This window comes from Genypterus blacodes, unplaced genomic scaffold (assembly GCF_046128005.1).
Source record: "Genypterus blacodes isolate CSIRO-AG114 ecotype Tasmania unplaced genomic scaffold, CSIRO-AGI_Gbla_v1 ptg000120l_1, whole genome shotgun sequence".
In the NCBI taxonomy this organism is placed as follows: domain Eukaryota; kingdom Metazoa; phylum Chordata; class Actinopteri; order Ophidiiformes; family Ophidiidae; genus Genypterus; species Genypterus blacodes.
Window position 1 is genome coordinate 1675725 of NW_027466923.1, and position 19336 is coordinate 1695060.

Here is a 19336-nt window from a genome sequence, read left to right on the forward strand (position 1 = left end):
TCTGGCTGTCAATGTCGGAATTAATGAGAAATTTGACCAAATCCATCTACTGTACCTTAACTTCAGAAAGAGGCGACTTCTGACAGTCAAATGCACACATGGATGTATCACTAGTTTTAAATGCTGTGTTGCACAAATCTTGAATTACTAAACTGTAAATCTAACACATGTGTGTAATGTATGATAAATGTGCAATGGCTTCTCTACTGAGCTGTCATTTTTCTTGAACTGTTTCATTGTGGTTTGCACGCTCCGCTCATGTTTCAGGTATTTATAGGTTAACTACTTAAAGACGAATTTGGCCTTGTTTATATTTAGCGTTGCGGGTCATGGAATGCACAGAGGACGGAAATCAGAATTTTCAGAGGAATCTCAGAAATGCAACTTGAATATCCTTTGTATAAATGTAAATAGAATGCAGCATATGACTGCTGGTCGTCAAAAAACTGTTTTGAAATATGTTTTATCCTCTGAAATGTCCCAAAGCAAACTAAGAATATCAGATCAAAATGATTTCCTGTGCACATGGACACAAGACTCTATTTGTGTTTACTATTATGGCACACACATCAAAACACCGCATTTATCTCAAGACACTTGACATACCTAGGATTAAAAGAAACCTAAGCACTTGGCAACATCGGCAAGGAAAAACTCCTGTTTGATGGGAAGAAACCTCAGGCAGAACCGGACTCTAGGTGGGCGGCCATCTGCCTTAACTGGTTGGGTTATGAGAGAAAGAGAGAGACACAGTGTTTGTTTACATGAGATGGAGGGGACAACGCAAATAGTGTGAGGTATACTCAGTATAAAGAAGAATAAGATATTTACATTTGTGAATACATTAATTTGCAGTCACATAATCAATTTCAATGAGAAAAGATATAAGATATTGGATGAAAACTTTACATTCCCTGAATCAAAGTATAAAGTTTTGAAGTGCATGTAAATGCACTGTACTGATATCGTTCAATCATGAGTCACATATAATGCTTTTTATTGTGAAAATAAAATGGAAGCAATAAGACAGGAGGTTTTTCAAAAATTGAATCAAGTTGATGGTTTTCACCTGCAGCTTGCTGACATATACCAGCTGAAGGAGCTTCTCTTGATTGGTACCTCCCAGTCAGTTAGAATTAAGCAGCTACAGTGTCACAGTGTTGCAGTGTTCAGTCGTGATGGCTTTCATTTGGCACGTTGTGCTGCTTTTTAGCTTTTTAGCAGCTGCTGTAAATGCAGGTAATGTCGCAACAACATATGCTCTTTGAAAATATACATGTTTTTAATTTTTAACAAACTTGATGCTTTCTCCTTCTCAGACATGAAACTGGACTGTGGGCCTGATTTTGTCACACTGGTGTGGACAGAAAGCAGATCCCAGGCTGATCCTTCTCTTCTCCATCTGGGTAATTGCTTTCCCAACACTGTCTCTGGTATGGAAGCTAAATTTAATGTGGACCTTGGAGACTGTGACTTCAGGAAAATGGTGAGTGTTGCTCACAGCCAGGCATGTGTGCGTGCGTGCACGCACACACACACACGTGTGTGTGTGTGTGTGTGTGTCATGCTTACTACGCCTCGCTGATGTTCACCAATCTCTTACAGGTGACCGGCGACACGATCACATACACCAATGATCTGACCTACGATTCCACTCCTGATTCTGTCATAGATCCCTTCACTCACCCAGTTGTGTGTGTCTATGAGAGGTGGGTGTTCACAGGTTCCATTAACCCTTGGAGTGTATCGATGCTGCTATGCTCATCAAACTGATGGAGAAGTTTGGTCTACGCTTCCCAGTAGGAACATTAAAATGATGTACAAAATTTAGGGTCTGATTAGCTTGGAATTGAGCATGAGGGGAATCCAATCTGCACCCATGCTCCCAAATCTAAGAGTGGCAAGTTCAGCAATGACAGGGGTGTAATCTGTCATACATTAGACCATGCAGTTAAAGTAATATAAGCAAGGTAGATGCTTTTCATTTGCTTTATTCTTCCTTAATCACAGGCCCAAAGACTGGTACCCTGTTATGTATGAACCCACGTTCCACACGTATGGTCTGGGAGATCTAACATTCTACTTTGGACTTATGAATGGTAAGTAATCACAATTATTGAATGAAATGCAAATGGACACGCAAAAGTGCTTGGAATCTTCCACTGTGCTTTTTATCTGCTGTAGACGACTTCTCGGGTCCGGCTGAATCTACATCCTTCCCTCTGGGCTCCCTTATACGCATCACGGCCAGTGTGGAGCAGAAGTCCCATCAGCCCTTGCTGCTGCTTCTTGAGGAATGTGTAGCTGCCACCACACCAGAGCTACAACCTGACAGCAACGTGTTCCCAATCATCAACAATCAGGGGTAAGTGGAAGTAGTGAGTTTAGTTGGGGGTTTGGAATATTAAAAACATTTTTCCATCTTAATCGCACAGATGCCTTGTGGACAGTAAGAGAGCGAGGTCAAGATTTGAGCCAAGAGTGAAGTCATCAGAAATCCGCTTGAGTGTTCAAGCCTTCAGGTTTGCTGATGGAGAAGAGGTGAGCTCGTCTTCCTGTGTTGTATGTTCTCCTTGATGGCGCAGATGTTCCATCCATCTTACAGTTTGGTTACAACTTTAAATATGTTTCAGGTGTTTCTGCACTGCCAGCTTGCGGCTTGGGATCCCATTGGTCTTGACAACAGCAAGAAGGCCTGCCACTATGTGAAGGAGCATGGGTAAAGGGCAAAGCCTGTATCCTACCTGAATTTCAACGGATGGGTTTTTGACTTCTGCCTTGTTCTTCCACTCAATCAGCTGGGAGCTGCTGGATAACCCTTCATATAGCCAATTATGTGACTGTTGTGAATCCAGTTGCAAGTCCAGGAGGGCAAGGAGCATTGGAGCATCAGGTTATAAGCAATGACGACACAACTTTGCCATAAACTGCTCTTATGAATGCAGATCTTAGTCTTATTTTCTCTTTAGGTAATCATGGAGTCGTGCAGAAAGCAGTCCTTAAGTTGCCACTGACTTGAGTTCTTGAAGAATCATCCAAGTAAGCGAATGTAATACACTTGATATTGAAATGGAACGTCATGAAATGTAATTACTTTTCGTTTCAACTCAACAGGAATGGATTTATCATGAGTCTGGCTTCATCTACCTGGACTTTTTTATTCTTGGTTTGACAATAAAATGTTAACCATTAAAAGCTTGGTGCCCTCTAGTTTTATTATAGGTATGTGTATATTTGGATGCAATTTGCTGCAGCTTTCTCTACTGGCTTTAGTTTTTTCATTTGCATAAGTTTAAAAAGAACCAACTAAGTGTTCAGGTAGAGACGATAAGCTCAGGAGCTTCTGAGCGTCTTCCATTTTAAAATCGGTTCACGAAAAAGTGCTGCAAATAAACCACTTATAAAGACATTAAATTGCATTGGGTATAGTCTGTAAGATGTAAACTAAATGAGTTTTCAATCCATACATCTTGCCTGAGAACAGGAAAGTGATGAGTAAATTAGATTAAAGCAACAATGGTATTGAATACCTATATGGCCATATATCCTGTAAAAGCACAAATTTTACTTGTCATTTTATGGACTACTTATTTGACTGAACATGTAAATATAAATGGTACAAATATAGAGTAAAATTATTTGAAGAAACAGTGTGAAGTAGCCATTAATCAAATGTATAAATATATATATATATATATATATATAATTAAATCCCAGTGTTCGGGTTGGTAAAGCTGAGGTGTACAGCCTCCATCAGCACCTTTGACTGACAGTTGGGGGGTAAAATGCCGGCGCACCAAAGGTGACGTCAGTAGCCCCTCAGCCAATCAAAGGAGAAGGCGGGATTTGGTATTTGCGCGCAAACGGCGAATCCGAAAAATAAAGTAAGACACAGGTAATGTCGACAATTATTACGTTAATATTGGAACGAAAATGTTAAAACCTGCCCTATAACTTGAGTTGATATCTTAACTAATCACAGGAGTTGCTAATGTGCGCTCACGTCAGTTTTTATCGAGCTAAAGAACTGGTTTCTGTCCTGCTAGCATAGTTTGAGAAAAGCATTAGCGTTACCGCTCTGGAAACGTGTGAGTATGAACACGTTTTGAATTAATAATTAGCCAAGCCATCTTTATGTTTAGATGTGACAGTAAACCAGACAAATAAATTAAAGTGTTTTACAAAATTCAACACCAATTTATATTTAACATCTTGGAGATATTGGAGGAAAAAATGGAACACAAAGAAAAGTGAGTCATTATTTCTTTCTTGTAAGTGAACGCCAAATATCCCAAATGCTTCAACTTACAAAAAAATAGATTTGGTTGTATATTTCCTAAAAGTCAGTAGCCTACATATGTTTGGCAGGAAGCCTGGGAGACCTTTTGCAGCTCATTTGCAGCTTTCTAATTTCGTAGTCAACTTGTACTTGTCCTTTATATGTCCATTTCCAGAAGAAGCGAGACAGACTTGAAATGGACTGGTTCCACTGTAACTGGTGCTTCAGAAGGAGTGGGGCCAAGTTTGCTGTCTCCAGCTGTGGCCACATCTGCTGTGATGCATGCATCACCTCTGGTATGACAGTTAAATATAGAGCATACTTATCAGTTAGTTGTTTGGGGTCTTTATTGATATTTAGCTTTTTTCCCCCACAGAGCAGTGCAACATCTGTGGATCCACCTGCAGTTATCTGCCCATCACTGACGAGGTAATGAGCATATAAGCTGTACATTATGATAACACAGTGAATTAACATCTTCTTATACATAGTTATAGTAACATAGTTGACTCAATCTTTGTGTTTTTTTAGATGAAACTTCAGGAGAAAATGTTTTTCAAGGACCCTGTGAAGTTGATCCAGTCTCAGCTGGAGCGCAACACTCAGGTTTGGGTACAGCACTCGTCACTCACTCAGCTCTCATCACTCAGTCAGTTCTAGTCACACTAATTTGTACAGTCCCAAAATCACATACTGTGGCTTTACAGGCCTGACAAAGGGTCCCAACCAGCCAAAACTGTGTAAAAGGACAGGAACAAGGCACCTTAAAAACCTGGAAAATGGAGGAGGCATCAGGAGAGGTAAAAGAGAGAGGGATTTATTCTCCTTGAATGGCCAAGTGGAGTAGATAAATTGCAGAGACATTAAGAGATGCTATTATACAGGAAAATATAAAAACAACTTTTAGGTTAAATGTCAGAGCAGTCTATTCTCATTCAGCAAGAAATTGCCTCAGTTAAAAGGTTTCTTTATATAACAATTTTTTTAGCAAGGTGCAGGAAATGCTTTCCAAGGAGGAAAAGAACAAAACACACAGGGAAATTTCAATGATCAGCATTATACAAAGGAGAGCAACACAGTTATGACACAGCATAGTTTTAAAAATAAAAGAACAAGTAGACTCGCACAAAGGGATGACATGTATATATAAGACAGATGTTAACACAAAAGACACAGGCCGGACAAAACCCGATTACCTTTTGTTTTCAATCTGGACTCTGGACCTCTGGGGTTTACTTGGGAGTTTAATGAGCAAAGATAGGGGACATCTCTGAATTTTGACTGGCACTGGTAGGCTGAGGCACATGGAGGATGGCAGGATCTGGAGGGACAATGTGACCCTCCCATGCTTTACTCAAAGGGAAGCATGACTCCCTCAAGTCAAAAAAGGCGGGCAATGACGCAGAGTGGTCTTCTTGTCAGTTTATCAATGTCATGGAGTCAGCCACAGTTTGGGTCTTGGTGTTCCCCAGATTGCACTCTTCCAGCGGGCACAGACAGAGAGAGTCACAGCTCACTTCAAGCACAAGTGTGTGGAATTGGAAAGGCATCTGAAGGAGTTCACCGACCAGTGTTACAGGTGATTTCGGTCATTTTTAACCGTGTCGCCTCTCGCTGCCGAGTACAACTTGATTCTACTCACGTCTGTCCTCAAAAGGCAACTGTCGGAGCTTAAAAGAGAAAACACCGAATTTAAGAAGCACATTTTGGAGCTGAAACGAGAGAACGCTGAATTAAAGAAGCCTCTTTCTCAGAGAAGGGTAAGTCTTCCACAAGCTGATGTTAACAACGTTTATGCAATACAGATGCTGGAAATCAAAATGTCCATCAAATGAAACCTGTAACTTCATGTTTTTCACAGGTTTCACCAGGACAATTCTACACAGATGGGTGAAGACCAACTTGTATTTTCATATCATATGTTACAAACTTTACAAATCTTGAGTTCATTTTAGATTATGCCATTATTATAATTAATTTCTGCTCATATAGCACTCGGAGGCTGTCACTCCCTGTGGCCGTCACCTCACCAGGTAAGCCCTAGTGAAGGTGACTTGTAGTGGTGTTCATTTGTGTGCATTACATACTTTGTTCATGTTTGTGGTGATTATAAACTTACCTGTATCTGCATGTTTTTATTTACAAGTTACGCCCCGATCACACAATATAAGGTACAGTGAGATATGGAAGTGGATTTCAGTCTTTGCATGCGTCTTCATCCAATAACTGAAGCTGTGGAGCATGAGAAAACATTTGGCTCAAACATTTTGCATTCTGTTTGTGGCTCAGTCACACAGGCTCAGCTGGGTCCCATGGGTGGATCAGAGACAGAGTACGCAGTCTTGCCTCCCTCGTAGTAAGTCATCCTACTCAATCCAGGTTGTTTTTAGACATACATACTGTATAAGCCCCTGTATCATCAGTGAGGCTGGTGTCCCAATTAATTTCAAAGGTGCTACAGTGATGCGGTTCAGGTCAGGGCTCTGTGTAGGCCAATCGGAAGATTCCTATATATAGACCTTTGAAATAGGAAAGGGTCTTCCTCAAACCGCTGCCTCAGAGTTTGAAGCATATTAGTGTCTAAAACAATGGTATATACTATACAAAATAGTAGTGTGTCTCACTCTTCTCGGGATTTTACACATTGTGTGTATTAATGTTAGGTCAATGTTTAATATTAACGTAGCCTTTTAGAACAGAAACTTAATTTTTGCATTTATCGTATGAAAAGAATGAAGCATTTTGCCACCCTGTTCTTGTCAGACTCCTGGATCAGCTACATCTGTTTCCAGTCGCAGCTCTATTCCTGATCATGGAATCAGTAAGTGCGGTTGCAGATAGGAATCTTTTTAGGCCCGTTATCATGCTTACCTTCACTTAATCACTCCAGATGCATCAAATTTCATAATGGGTTTTGTCCTCCTGTTTCAAAAAGGAACACCCACATTCTTTAACACTCCTACAAGGTAAGACATTATTTAATAAAACCTCTGCTGTTTGACATTTTGATTTGATGAGTCTTTTGTTACTTTTTGTCCATTTCCCCTGATCTTAGAATTCAGCAGAGGACTCCTTCCAGTGTTTTCACATTCTAGCTGATGAGTGGCCACCCAGGCCATTATGTAGTTGTTGCACACACACGGTTGATACTAGTTTGAATGGTTTTGATTTTCGAGTTTTATGGTGTTGCCTATATGGATATAATGTCGCACATTGTTTTCAGTGTATTGAGTGATTGAACTGCCATATGATCTTTAGTTTGTAATGTGGATGTGTCGTATATAACTGCTTAATAAACTGACTTAATTGAAACTTTGTTTGATTTTTACATTAAATCATAATACATCAAATATTGCAACCGGAATCAACTGGATTTATCACAAACTGCAGTTATGAAGGTAAACATTTAACAGGTTTGCAGTAAGTATAATTTAACATGCGTTATTGTTTTCATTTTTACATCAGAACTATGTGTAACTGTAATTTGAAAGATCTCCAGTTGAACACAGGACACCACTAACTCACTTTTCCACAAACCATACTTGCATTAATGTTTTATGGCTGTTCCACAAATAGTACTACTGCCCAGCTTTGTTTTTGGTCTTCCAACCTGTGTAACAATCTTAACACGGAGCCTTAAAGTGATGCCCCAAGAAGGCTCTTAAAAAGGTTTGCAGTTTCACCATCAAGAGTGATTCCAGTCCGCTTTAATTCAACCAGAATAGATTTCAATCAAAGGGAAGCAAACCAATAATTAATTGGCTTCTCCAATTCCATATGATCAGTTTGTTCCAAACACTTAGATGACTGAGTATTTGATACTTAATAAACCACTTCCACCCTGTAGCGTCACAACTATTATGCCTTGTTTCTTCACAAACAAAGCAGTGCATGAACACGTTTGATAAATCTATGAACCCATCCATGAATGAGTCAAACTGAAATATCTAGTACTAGTTGCAGGTGGGGTCACATTCATACTAACTTGTCTAAATTCATCACTTTGAGAGAAATATGAATGGATAACATCCATTAGTAACATTACATTACCATCATTTGGTAGACGCTTTTATCCAAAGCGACTTACATTACATTACCACCCTTCGCAGAGGGGGGAGCAATTGAGGGTTCGGTGCCTTGCTCAGGGGCACCTCCGCAGGGGCTCGAACCGGAGCAAGGCACCATACCCTCAATTGCTCCCCCCTCTGCGAAGTAAGGCTGAAAAAACTCAAACTGAATAGAGAATGAAGTGAAAATTAAGTTTTCAACTTAATTTCAGAGTTAAGATGTTGTTGCTGTTTTAATATTTACATATTTAACTATTAAGGATATAGATAAAGTAAAGTATTACTGCATATCATAAATCAGAATGTGTTTAAAGAAATTGCAATTATAACCTTGGAATCAGTTGTAATGGCATTTCATGATTGTACCAAGTAATTGGATTTGATATCATGGGATCAAAAAAAGACACTCTACTAAGGTATTCAATTTTTGCAAAAAGAACTGTATTTAATGAGCAAAACGGCAGCAGGCTCTAAAACCAAAGTGCAACATGTCAATTTAAAGTGTACGTGTCCAGTGTGCTTCTCTTGAAAAGGAATTATTGGCTGTAAAGGAATGATTAAACACAGTGATCAGTCAACAGATTAATCAATATAAGCAGTTTTCTGAGCAGGTTCCTGTCTGCTATAATGAAGTACCAAATGTACAGCCAGTTTAAATTATATCTCTACAAAAACATACTAGGAAATCTGCAGTAGTGATAATCTAAACACAGTAAGACAGTAATATAGTAGACCAGTGTAAAGGATGTACAGATTACCGTCCTATTTACAGATACACAGGCAGCAAACTTATATTCCAAGTCCAATTATATTAGGATAAGCAGGAAATGCAGCATATATAGAAAAACAAACCTGATTTTAGGCCTGTACCAGGAAGACTGGATGTCACAAACCAATTAAAGCAATTCTAACCAAAATAACTATGCTTGTTGCCATGTGAAGGACAAAAGGAGCACTCCACCCGCTTCCAAAAATGTCTTTTGTGTTCTCTGATGATCTCTGGTTCCAGTGTCTTATTCACTCTGTAACATTGGCTTCTTGGTCAGTCTCTTTAATGTCCTGAGCTGCAAACCAATCGCGCACTTGCTGGTAGCTCATTTTTGACTTCTTGCATAAGAAGTCAAGGTCTTTTTCATGCAGCGGGCCGGTTGAATGGTAATAAGTTACCAGCGGTTGGACATCGGGGGTATCTGCACTTGTTCCGTTTGCTTGAAGTTTTCTTCTGCGACTGCCCCCACCCCGAGAAGTTGCCCCAGAGCCATTTCCATTAGTTAAACCACTGCTACTTTGCTGGTTAGCAAGTTCAGCCAAGAACTGTTCACGAACCCCCTTCACCCAGCGCAGCTGACCATTTTTAACAGCATAACGCGTGTCCCCAAACCACTGAATAACATCTGCACGGGGTAAACCTGTAAGCTTAACAAGTTCAGTGTACTCTTCGCTCTTCGGCCACTGGCAGCGTAAGAAGTGCTGCTTTAGCACATCCAGCTGCTCCTTCGTCTTCCGTGGTCTCCCAGCGGGAGTGAGGGAGGGGGAATTGGATGGGGTGTTCCCTGAGAGGCGCGTGTGTGTTTGTGAGGAAGTGGCTTTGGGTGAGAGGGCCGACTTCTTTGATGTGCTGACGCACTCCGAAAGTTGTTTATTAGGTGAAGCTGTCTGGGGCGGGCTGCCAGAGGGGGAAGACCAAGGTGAGGACTTCAATGGTGGCTGCTGTGGAACATCTGGCTCAATCTGGCTGGACTTGGTCAGCTCTAAGGGTTGTTCTTCATTTTGTTCCTCGTCTTTCACACTCTCCGCAGTATCAGAATTCTCCGCTGCAGGTTCACACACTGGAGTGTCTTCTTCTCGTAGCTTTTCTCCAAAAGCTTCTAGGGTGTTTGTCAAGAAGGCCTGAAAGAAATGTGTAGTTTTAATCCCATTGGTACGAGCTACCTCTTGAACCTTCACGCCGTTTAGCTGATGAGTCTTTTGAGAAATCAGTGGTAGAGGCTGACTTTGTTGGTCATCTTTACTTGCAGCCGCAATGTGGTGCGAATAGTTCTGTGCTGCAGCAAGGGTTCCTCTGCCAACCCTGAGCTGGTAACGGCTGTCGCTAAACCATTTACGGATGTCGTTGCGGCTAAGCCCTGTTTCGTCCTGCAAGCGCCTCAGTTCTGCCTCTGCAGGCCAGTTCTCCCTCAAAAAGCTGCTACGAAGGGCGGCAAGCTGAACTTTTGATTTTTTGTAGCGCCCATGACGACGCTGTTGTTGAGTATTTGAAGACTCTGAAAGGTCAAGTGAGACCTCGGTGGTGGTTTTTGCAGGCGTCTCCACTGGGGGGCGGTAGTAGTATGAATCCTCAGGGGGTGGTAGAGTAGAGCTGAAGCACGGGGCAAAGGGTTTCGCTGGTTTGTAGGAATCTGGTGACTCATACTTTGGCTTTTTCTTCTGGGGAACCAAGCTGGAAAGAGCGCCCTCTGCCTGATCACCATCCTCATCATCTATTACCAATTCCTCACAACTTCCACTTATGCTCTTTATCTTGGCCTCCTCCTTTGTTTCTGTACAGTCAGCGGAGATTGCAGGCATCGCCAACTTTCGCCGCGTCTCCTCTATCTCTTCCGAAGACCAGCTGATGCCATACTTGATCCTCTGCACCATAAACCATACTTTAACCTTGTCCAAGGGCAATGCACATATTCGCGCCAGGACATTAACCTCACGGGAAGTCGGGTACGGGAACAAGTTAAATGCTTGAACCAGTTCTGGGATGGAATCAAGTTCGCGAGTTTGATCAGACTGTGTCCACACCAATTTCAGTCCCTCGGACACTAGAGGCAGACACACGACAGAGTTGTTGTTGGTGGTAAAGCTCGCTGTGCCTGAATTGCTATCAGTTGTGGTGACGGTGTGGCGGACATCCTTGGAGGAGCGCTGAGGTGCACGCTGTTCTTCACATTCTGTCTTTGTCACTTTGCCTTCCAAAGGCTCCTTCTTGCCCACTTTTAGTCCAGTTCTTCCATTGTGTTCACTGTAAGATGCCATCTGGGATATTAAAGGTAGTCTTACCTAGAAAAGAAACAAAAAGAAACAGTTGCTTTAGTTGTTTTTGCCCATTTTAACAGCCATGTTTAAATTTGCATATCAAAATCACTGTAGCGGGGGCAGAGGGATCTGGATTAAGAAAGGCTCATCCACAACTAAGGTGTTTTCAGAACTTTCTCAACTATTTTGAATCCATTCTTTAACAGCTGTTTCCCCCTCCCCCACTTTTCGCTCTTTATTCTGAACCCCGCAATGAAACCAGTCGTATACCCTGTCCAGATTGAGTCCCCCTCCCCCAAAGCGACTGACTTGTTTTGTGGGAGTGGGGGAGTGGGTGGTAAAGGGTGGGAGCATGGTAATGGGGGGTGGGGGGTCTGCAAGAAACTCCATCAGTCTACTTTCTCACCCTTTCCCAGTCGGCTTTGTTCCACTTCCAAGTTCTCAGTCTCGTAAGATAAGTGTAGCCTCTTGACCAAGAAGGACACCCCAACAGAAACCTGTAGATGGATGAAACAGCCTGTTAGTCACACACAACACACTTTATCAAAAGTGGACCACTCCTCATTAAAACAAGATAACTATATTGTGGATATAATACGAGTTATTTGTTATGCAACAGGTGTGGAATTGCTCAAACGTGAAGTTTTAAGTTATTAGGGAAATACTACAAATGTGTTTCCAAATCTACTTTTAGACCAGAGTACCCATTTATAGCTCTGCTTTATCTCAGCCACTACTTAAATCATCCGAATTGGTAGTATAACTGTTTATGCAAAGCGAGAGCTTTACAAATAACTGTCTTCGTGTTTGAGGAGCTATATTTACTGCGGGACAGCAGAGGAAATGTTGCGCATTCAGTGAGGAGATTACGCCATGGCCGACGATTTAGGTCGTCCGGGCCACGCAAGGAAAACACGTTAAGCGAGCCATTAGGTAGTACTTCTCAATGTTTTTATAGCCAAACACAGCATACTGATAACAACGAGAGGGCGATCACACGCGGTCCACTCTTCAATTTGTTTTTACTTTGATAAGTCACGGGAGTTTATCGCTTTAATCCGTGGTACTTCAACAAAAGGCTGAAAAGTTGCCCACGGTGCCAGTGACAATAGCCGTCCAGTGTGTCCCCCTTTATGGCGTACCAACTAAAAGGCTCCACACCGCACAGGCGCACTCCGTCTCCAGCCACGCTTCACCGAAACACAAAAATAAACTTACCGAAAATGCGAAACAGCCCTTTATCCCCGAGCTCCGATCGGGCGACAGGAAACAAAAGAAAGCCGGAGTCCCCTTCTGCCAGCCCGGCTTTTATGGGCGAAGTTTTGGGAAGACCAGGGAGACAATGCCGTCTGTCTGCCTGTTTGACCCTTGTCTTATTTATCAGCACCTCGGCGGATTATCGTCGGGATACAAAGATGCGAAGCCACCAACTTTGTCGCCTTTCGTAAGAGTTGAAGCCGTCGGTCGATATCCGTTATAGCGGACACAAATATGTAATCCGGGAGGTTTAGCTGTGAACTTGGCTCGTCGTTACTTCGTCCTCTTCGGTACGTCCGTCGTTGCTTTTGTTCTGAAACTGAGAAGTGTTTCCCCCCTGTCCGGTCAGATCGAGGCTAGGCGGAGCTGAGGACCAGGAAGCCCTGCAGGCCGCACTGACTCCTCAGTGACGGAGAGTGGGTGTGCCGGTCCGGCGGAGCAGGCCGGGGATTGGAGGGAGGAGGTGCCTGTATAATGAATGCCAGGCGGTGGGCTAATGCGGGGGCTCCCAAACACGTTGAACCACCCAGCGCTGACCCCGCATCAGGGCCACAGACCCAATCACAGCAGCCATGGAACAACACGATTCTTGGTAGTACTTTTCTAAGAGCAGAGTAGACTTGTGTATCTATACAAAGCCATTTAATAGACATTGTACAAACAAACAAACGCAAAACTAGACAGGCTCTTTAAAGTCCATACCTCCACCAAGTCCAACAACCTACATTTATCTAGTGTAACATTGTGGTAACTATCTTGGACACTCCGCACAGAAAGGATTAGGAGTCGGCAGCCTCCTTTTATGGGATGCATCATCTGAAGGCCGCTTACATCATAGTTGCACAACTAGGCTGTCCCATTTAGAAGGATCCTTCGAATGTGCCTGAGAAATGTAGCCTTCATTTGAAAGAATTTGAAGGACACAAGCGGTGTGCATTTCCTGGACTTGCGTTTCCCTCGTTCTCCCAGAGGCCCCCCGCCGTCAATCCAAAAGTATTTCATTGCTTTTATGATACAGTAAAGAACATAACGGACTATGTTTGTTTTAGTGTGGATATTGTTTATAAAATGAGTTTTTAGCCCCTTTACTTTACTTAAGGGTACATAAACAAAAGCCTCTGTCCTAAGGCTTAGGCTGTTTTCCTATTGTTATTTTGGGACAAATATACCGGATTACTTTCTCTAAGATTGGTGCTTTACTTTTGAGGAAACTGACAAAAATATGTGAACAGTTTTTTGCACATCTTATGCAATATCAATATTTTGCACAGCATGAACAGCTACAAATAATCGATACGCCACAAATTTGTTTTACTATTTATTGAAAGGGATTTGCATAGTCAAGATTCTGGGTACTTCTTGAGAAAATACAATACATATGGTCATAATTAACTCCCACTCTACATTAGTGTCAATGTTAAAGTACAAATATAGTGGCACATCCTTCATATTAACCAGCTGCAGCACACCTGATCCTTCATATTTACATCTGGACGATTGAATTCAAGTAAAAAGTGTATATAAAATTTAAGTAATACTCCTTCACATATATGTAGGCCTTTTAAAATTGTTATGCCTTGTTTGGAGATGTAGACCCATTAATGATTAATATGATCCAAAACCACTGGAAAAGGCTGGTACAGGTTGAGGCTTAGGTTGAACAGTTAGCAGACATACTGTACCTCATACACACCTCAATTATGATATTACAAATATTTAGAATTTGCCTGATGCAAGAGTGAGCACAAAGTGTGGCACCCGTAGGAATGACGGAACAAAAGGGGAGAGCCAGGAGAGGTACGGCACCCGGGTCAGGAGAAACTTGAAAGAAGTGTAGTCAGTCACAGTACGCCCTGGAAGTAGATGGTCAACAACAATCAGAATGATGACACTCCTATAAAGTACCACTTTGCACAAGAGCAGTCATGAAAACAGGGAATACAGAGATAAAAGTCAGGAAAACTAAAACGTAGCAAGCACTAAATGATTAACAAATAAATCCAAGAATAACATATAAAACTGATTTGAAAAAATTAGAATTTTTATTAAAAAAAAGTGGTCTAACATAAATAAGAGCAACAATAGGTCAAATTTATACAGAGGGTCATTTAGGGTCATCTGAGAAAAAAAATCTATGCCTTGGATTTGCAATAAATACACTCACACGATGTTATTCTACAGAAAAGCAATTTATCCATTTTAAGGTTAGTTTTTGTGCTATGTGGATACTTGGTGGATGCTCTTGCTGCTGGAAAGCACACTTATAGCAAATATGTGCGCATGGATTTGTAAACCGTTCTCTCGAATTTGCAATCCGTCTGCATGGATGCGATTTCTTTCTTTTCTCAGATGACTAGGGGACTAATTTAGCTCAGTTCTTCGACTGATAATTGTAGTGGCACGTTGCCTTCATCCCTATAAATGTGTCACTTCTTGGGTAAACCTGGCAAACAGTGCTTGTCACGTGCATTGTCAAAAATCTGAATGGAAGTATGAAGTAAGAACATGAGAAATACAGATCAGGCCAGCAGAGGAATGAAGGCGGGACATGGATTATTGGACCGAGCCTCTTAAACCAATGTGATTGGCTGAAACAACCTGTTTGAGTGAAAGGGTAATGGGGAGAGTGGTTGAGATGTTGCTAGACCCCAGTGGAACTAAAGTAATGCCAGGGGCCCAATTTGAGAAGAAAAAAGTTTAAGTTTAATAGTTCATAGGTGGTAAAGTAATTTGGGTCTAGATGCTGGATTGCTTAGTGTGCTTAGTCCTCCTGCCCAAAGGAACTAGATTTAGTAAACGTTTGTTACTTTAGATGACATTGCTGTTATAGTTCCTTAGTTTAGATGACATAACTGTTGTCACGTTGTTTATTAGATGACATTATTTTGAATAAAAAAGTGCAAGGCTGACCCACCAAGTGACACATCTACACTGAAGAGGGCAACAACATGCCAATTCACAATTATTGTTATTAAATAACAACAGCAAATACTGAAGATGGTAAACATACCCAGAAATATCGTTTTGTATTTAAAAACTTTCACAATTTTAATTAAAATTTCTTTACATTTAAATTTCTTTAAATATTTTTTTAAATTCAAAAAATAAATGTAAAAATCATTCCAGGTTGAAATCTCACACAAATTGTAAACAGGACAAAGTAGGACAAGTAGATATTTACCATCAACGTCTTTTAGCCCATAACGTCTTGCCAAGTCACAGTTCATTAAAACCTTCCCAGTCAGTGACATCAGATTTTTATCTGTGAAACAGAGAGAATTCACTGTAAAGTTACTCAAACATTAGTTTCTATAAAGCCCTTTTAGCTGAAATGTTCATGTTATTATAATTAATCAATCTGACTGTGAGGTGAGTATCTCATGATCTTACCTTTTGCCAGACTGACAATGCACTTCCCACTCAGCTCTGTGGTTTCTGCATTGGCAAACTGAGGAAATGGAGATAAAGAGTAATCATTCAAACTCATCTATTAATTACTGTAAGGATCTGTTTTTATTATAGTTTACCATAGAAACGAAAGCGTGGTTTGGTTCGTTTTCCTGTTCTTGGAACTTGGTAATTAGCTCTGTCTGTACGGCTCCAGGCCACAGGCTAACTGAAGCCACCCCTCTGCTTTTCAGTTCAATACCCATGTCTGCTGCCAGCCTGTCACACTGCAAAGCAAACACAACATAGAGTACATAACAGACAGTTCTATTAGGTCAGATGTAATTATAAAGTGCATAAGTCTGCGCAATTCAGATTTTGTTGATAACTTTGTCATCAAAGCCGTTGTATTCTTTGTTATGTTGTTTGATGATAACCTTGCTTATCATATCATAAATCATTTCAAAATTGATCCCCACTTCTATTGAAAGAAAAGCTTTGAATTATGGGTAATTCCCAATTGTAGAAAAGGTGCAAAAAAGGCTAAAACAATTCCATGTGGAGTTCCAGTGTTAGAGCCCTGAACCCAGGTGAACTTATGGACACATGTCAAAGTCTGTGAATCCATAAAAGTGAACTCTGGAACCAGGACTTCATGGGCACAACCTTACTGCAGCTTTGCCAACCCCATATGGCACATTGAAGAGATATCGGAGCCCTCCCATGGATGAAATGGTGACGATCAAACCTCGACCCTGCTCCACCATCAGCCGCGATGCATAAACGGAGAAGAAATAGTGGCCCCTGAGACATAAAGAAAACATAACAGAGGTTAAAATAGTTTATGTGGATTTCAAGCAATCATTGTACATTAGTGACAATGTGCTGTGTATATGGAAACTGGATTGAAACTGCACGTTGCTCTCCCCCATTTGTCATTCCAAAGGAGAAAAACAACAGATGCTAAATAATAGGAAGTGACAAAGCCACCAGCTGCTGGTGACTAATCAGACATGACTAAGCACAGACACTACCTGAGGCCTGTGTTGTTGATGGTATCCCAAATGGCCGGATCCGTTTCCCAGAACTTCTTCCCCGTGTTCTCAAAGATATCCTGGGACAACAGTAAACAGTTAGTACATGTAGACACAGGAGAACAGAAAATGAAAAAAGAAAAAGCGACACTTACCTGTACTCCAGCGTAGGCATTGTTTACGAGGATATCCAGCCTGCCGTTCTGTTCACGTTTGATCCTGTCAAACAACTCTTCGATGTCCTCTTCTTTTGTAGAATCGCAGATAACTGGCATACAGCTCCCACCCCTCTCTTTGACCTGTATTAAGGACACAGACTAAGTTGAGCTACAGTATGATTCACATAAACATCCATCCAGTTTCTATTAGTGTAGCGTTCAACGTTCAATCACTGTCTTAGTTTGGACAGCTGAACTTGGTAATGGAGCGGCCATCTGGGCAACTAATGACGTTACAGCTGTTTCACATAGCCAAGCTACGTTGCCAGCATTCCTAGCTCACTACAAACTAGCATTTGTGTTACAGCTATGAAACAAACTGGTGACTTGAAAAGTGACAAAGCGTCATATGTCACATTTAACAATCGAAATGTGCGACTCATGCAACTTTAACTGTAGCTAGCAAGTAGGTTTGACCCGGTGGCCATTTTTTTATGTAACAAGCAGTTGCTAGGCAGGAACAGAGAAAGCAATGGGACTAATTGTCTCATTGGAAGCTTGTAATTATTAATAAAGCCATATAAAATAAATGTACTAGTAGTTAATTAATGTAGTGTGTACCCAACTAGAAGACCTTAAACACAATTCTTGGTTTGAGTAACATGGTTTCATTGAATATCATTCATCTAAGACATTGGGTGACATAAGCATGAAAAATGAGACAAGAGCAGTAAACGGTGCATTGTCCCTTTAAGACAAGAAGACATGTTTTGTGATATGTGGCACTAGTCGACGGTGGGCTATAGTGACGTCACCGGTGGAACCTTCCCTAGATCTTAACATGGTGGGAGAAAAGCGTGTAAAAATGTTACTACATTAAGTACAAAATTGTATGCAGAGTGCAAAAACACAGAAGATGAAGAATGCCCCCTCCCCCCATTGCGCCATCTAGTGGACAACATGTGGTATTACTGCAGCAGTCAGTGTTAATCGCTTAAGCGGGCATCAGTGGGATATTTTTACGTTTCTGTCTCGGTAATCTAATTAGTCAGGAAAAGAAAAAAGGTCCGCGAAGAAGTGTCACCTGTGCTGCGGTTTGTTTCAGAGCTTTCTCCTGGCGGCCAGTGATGTAGACGATGGCTCCTGCCTCAGAGAGCTGCAGAGCGATGCCCCTACCGATGCCTCTGGAGGCGCCTGACACCACACACACCCAGCCAGACAGAGACATCTTCTCTGGAGAGGACAACACAATTTAAGAACAGATGTGAGCTCTCCTTTAATATTACAAAACAATCGGGGCTTCTTCTCACTCACCCACGCACACATTGTTATCATTTTTTGGCAAGGCAAAAGGAATTGCGCAAGGTCAATTGTAGACGTGTAAGTTCAGTTAAGGTGTATCTTAAGTAAACAGTTGATATCAACAAATAGTAGATACAAGCTATATAAAGGTCTGCATTGTCGCCAACTAGTCCATAGTTCACTGCAGGATAGTATGATCTACGTAACAAGGCGCTTTACGTAACATGACATGGCACTTTTTAAACATGATGTGCGGTTACGGATTCATGTAACGAATGCGATATAAATCAACAATCAATAATTTCAGAGTTGCTTAATAGTGCAGATTTATAAATATAGACACAAATACAACAAGACTTCTACTGCAATCCGAAATTAATACATAAATACAGTAAGTAAATCACCGAAAACCAACTCGCATGTAACATGACACATAAAGTTTCTAAAACAAGTGGATCTGCAAATTCGAAATTTGTTTCCGTTTCATTAGAAACTAAAGATACGTCACCTTATTCCACAGAAACAATATGAGCTGTAGAGCGGTCAGAAGAAAGCTGTAACGATACACTTGAGTAATGTTGCTCCAAAGGTCGCGGCTCGTTTAAGCATCTGTGGTGACAAAGGCGTGTGACTGAACACTAAACACTACAAATCATGAAATCATTCCACCGTTTACGTTTCGCCGTATTATCGCGATAGGACGGGCGTATACAAGTGGAATGAGCGAGTTCACGTCTCTTCACTTCCTGTTTCGCTTCAACTTGGAAAAAACGTTCAATAACAGACGCAAACGTCAAAAGTGAAGACGTCGAGAGAGAGACTCACGGA

At 41.3% G+C, this 19336-nt stretch overlaps 3 protein-coding genes and 1 pseudogene across 4 annotated transcripts; 2 read left to right on the plus strand and 2 right to left on the minus strand.

The window, feature by feature from the left end:
- The first annotated feature begins 1138 nt into the window (after window positions 1-1138).
- zp3f.1 (zona pellucida glycoprotein 3f, tandem duplicate 1) lies at window positions 1139-3173 on the plus strand. Its single transcript, XM_076162355.1, has 10 exons — window positions 1139-1239; window positions 1320-1486; window positions 1606-1709; window positions 2011-2099; window positions 2185-2365; window positions 2436-2541; window positions 2634-2719; window positions 2799-2893; window positions 2970-3039; window positions 3115-3173. The coding sequence occupies exons 1-9, from the start codon at window positions 1179-1181 to the stop codon at window positions 3017-3019; spliced, it is 939 nt and encodes a 312-aa protein (XP_076018470.1). The 5' UTR covers window positions 1139-1178; the 3' UTR covers window positions 3020-3039; window positions 3115-3173.
- Window positions 3174-4475: 1302 nt separating this feature from the next.
- Window positions 4476-7374, plus strand: LOC143010010 (uncharacterized; annotated as a pseudogene).
- Window positions 7375-8770: 1396 nt separating this feature from the next.
- Window positions 8771-13028, minus strand: homeza (homeobox and leucine zipper encoding a). The gene is made up of 3 exons (XM_076162179.1): window positions 12589-13028; window positions 11777-11867; window positions 8771-11394 (listed from the first exon to the last, which is right to left on the minus strand). The coding sequence occupies exon 3, from the start codon at window positions 11368-11370 to the stop codon at window positions 9364-9366; it is 2007 nt and encodes a 668-aa protein (XP_076018294.1). The 5' UTR covers window positions 11371-11394; window positions 11777-11867; window positions 12589-13028; the 3' UTR covers window positions 8771-9363.
- A 743-nt stretch (window positions 13029-13771) lies between these two features.
- dhrs1 (dehydrogenase/reductase (SDR family) member 1) lies at window positions 13772-19181 on the minus strand. Of its 2 annotated transcripts, none has more exons than XM_076162181.1 (9): window positions 19017-19181; window positions 18291-18434; window positions 17204-17347; window positions 17049-17128; window positions 16686-16818; window positions 16155-16301; window positions 16018-16075; window positions 15809-15889; window positions 13772-14480 (listed from the first exon to the last, which is right to left on the minus strand). In XM_076162181.1, the coding sequence occupies exons 2-9, from the start codon at window positions 18432-18434 to the stop codon at window positions 14344-14346; spliced, it is 924 nt and encodes a 307-aa protein (XP_076018296.1). In that variant the 5' UTR covers window positions 19017-19181; the 3' UTR covers window positions 13772-14343. The 2 variants fall into 2 exon arrangements, with proteins under 2 accessions (XP_076018296.1, XP_076018295.1); XM_076162180.1 differs by having other exon boundaries at window positions 18291-18439; window positions 19017-19178.
- Between the last annotated feature and the right edge of the window lie 155 nt (window positions 19182-19336).

Excerpts from the sequence above, each read along its gene's own strand:
- zp3f.1 (XM_076162355.1), top strand. The coding sequence starts at position 1,179 with ATGGCTTTCATTTGGCACGTTGTGCTGCTTTTTAGCTTTTTAGCAGCT. Across the intron at positions 1,487-1,605 it reads ACTGTGACTTCAGGAAAATG|GTGACCGGCGACACGATCAC; the intron begins GTGAGTGTTGCT and ends AATCTCTTACAG. Across the intron at positions 2,100-2,184 it reads CTACTTTGGACTTATGAATG|ACGACTTCTCGGGTCCGGCT; the intron begins GTAAGTAATCAC and ends TATCTGCTGTAG.
- homeza (XM_076162179.1), bottom strand. The coding sequence starts at position 11,370 with ATGGCATCTTACAGTGAACACAATGGAAGAACTGGACTAAAAGTGGGC.
- dhrs1 (XM_076162181.1), bottom strand. The coding sequence starts at position 18,434 with ATGTCTCTGTCTGGCTGGGTGTGTGTGGTGTCAGGCGCCTCCAGAGGC. Across the intron at positions 17,129-17,203 it reads ATGCCTACGCTGGAGTACAG|GATATCTTTGAGAACACGGG; the intron begins GTAAGTGTCGCT and ends CTGTTGTCCCAG. Across the intron at positions 16,819-17,048 it reads ATCAACAACACAGGCCTCAG|GGGCCACTATTTCTTCTCCG; the intron begins GTAGTGTCTGTG and ends TTTATGTCTCAG.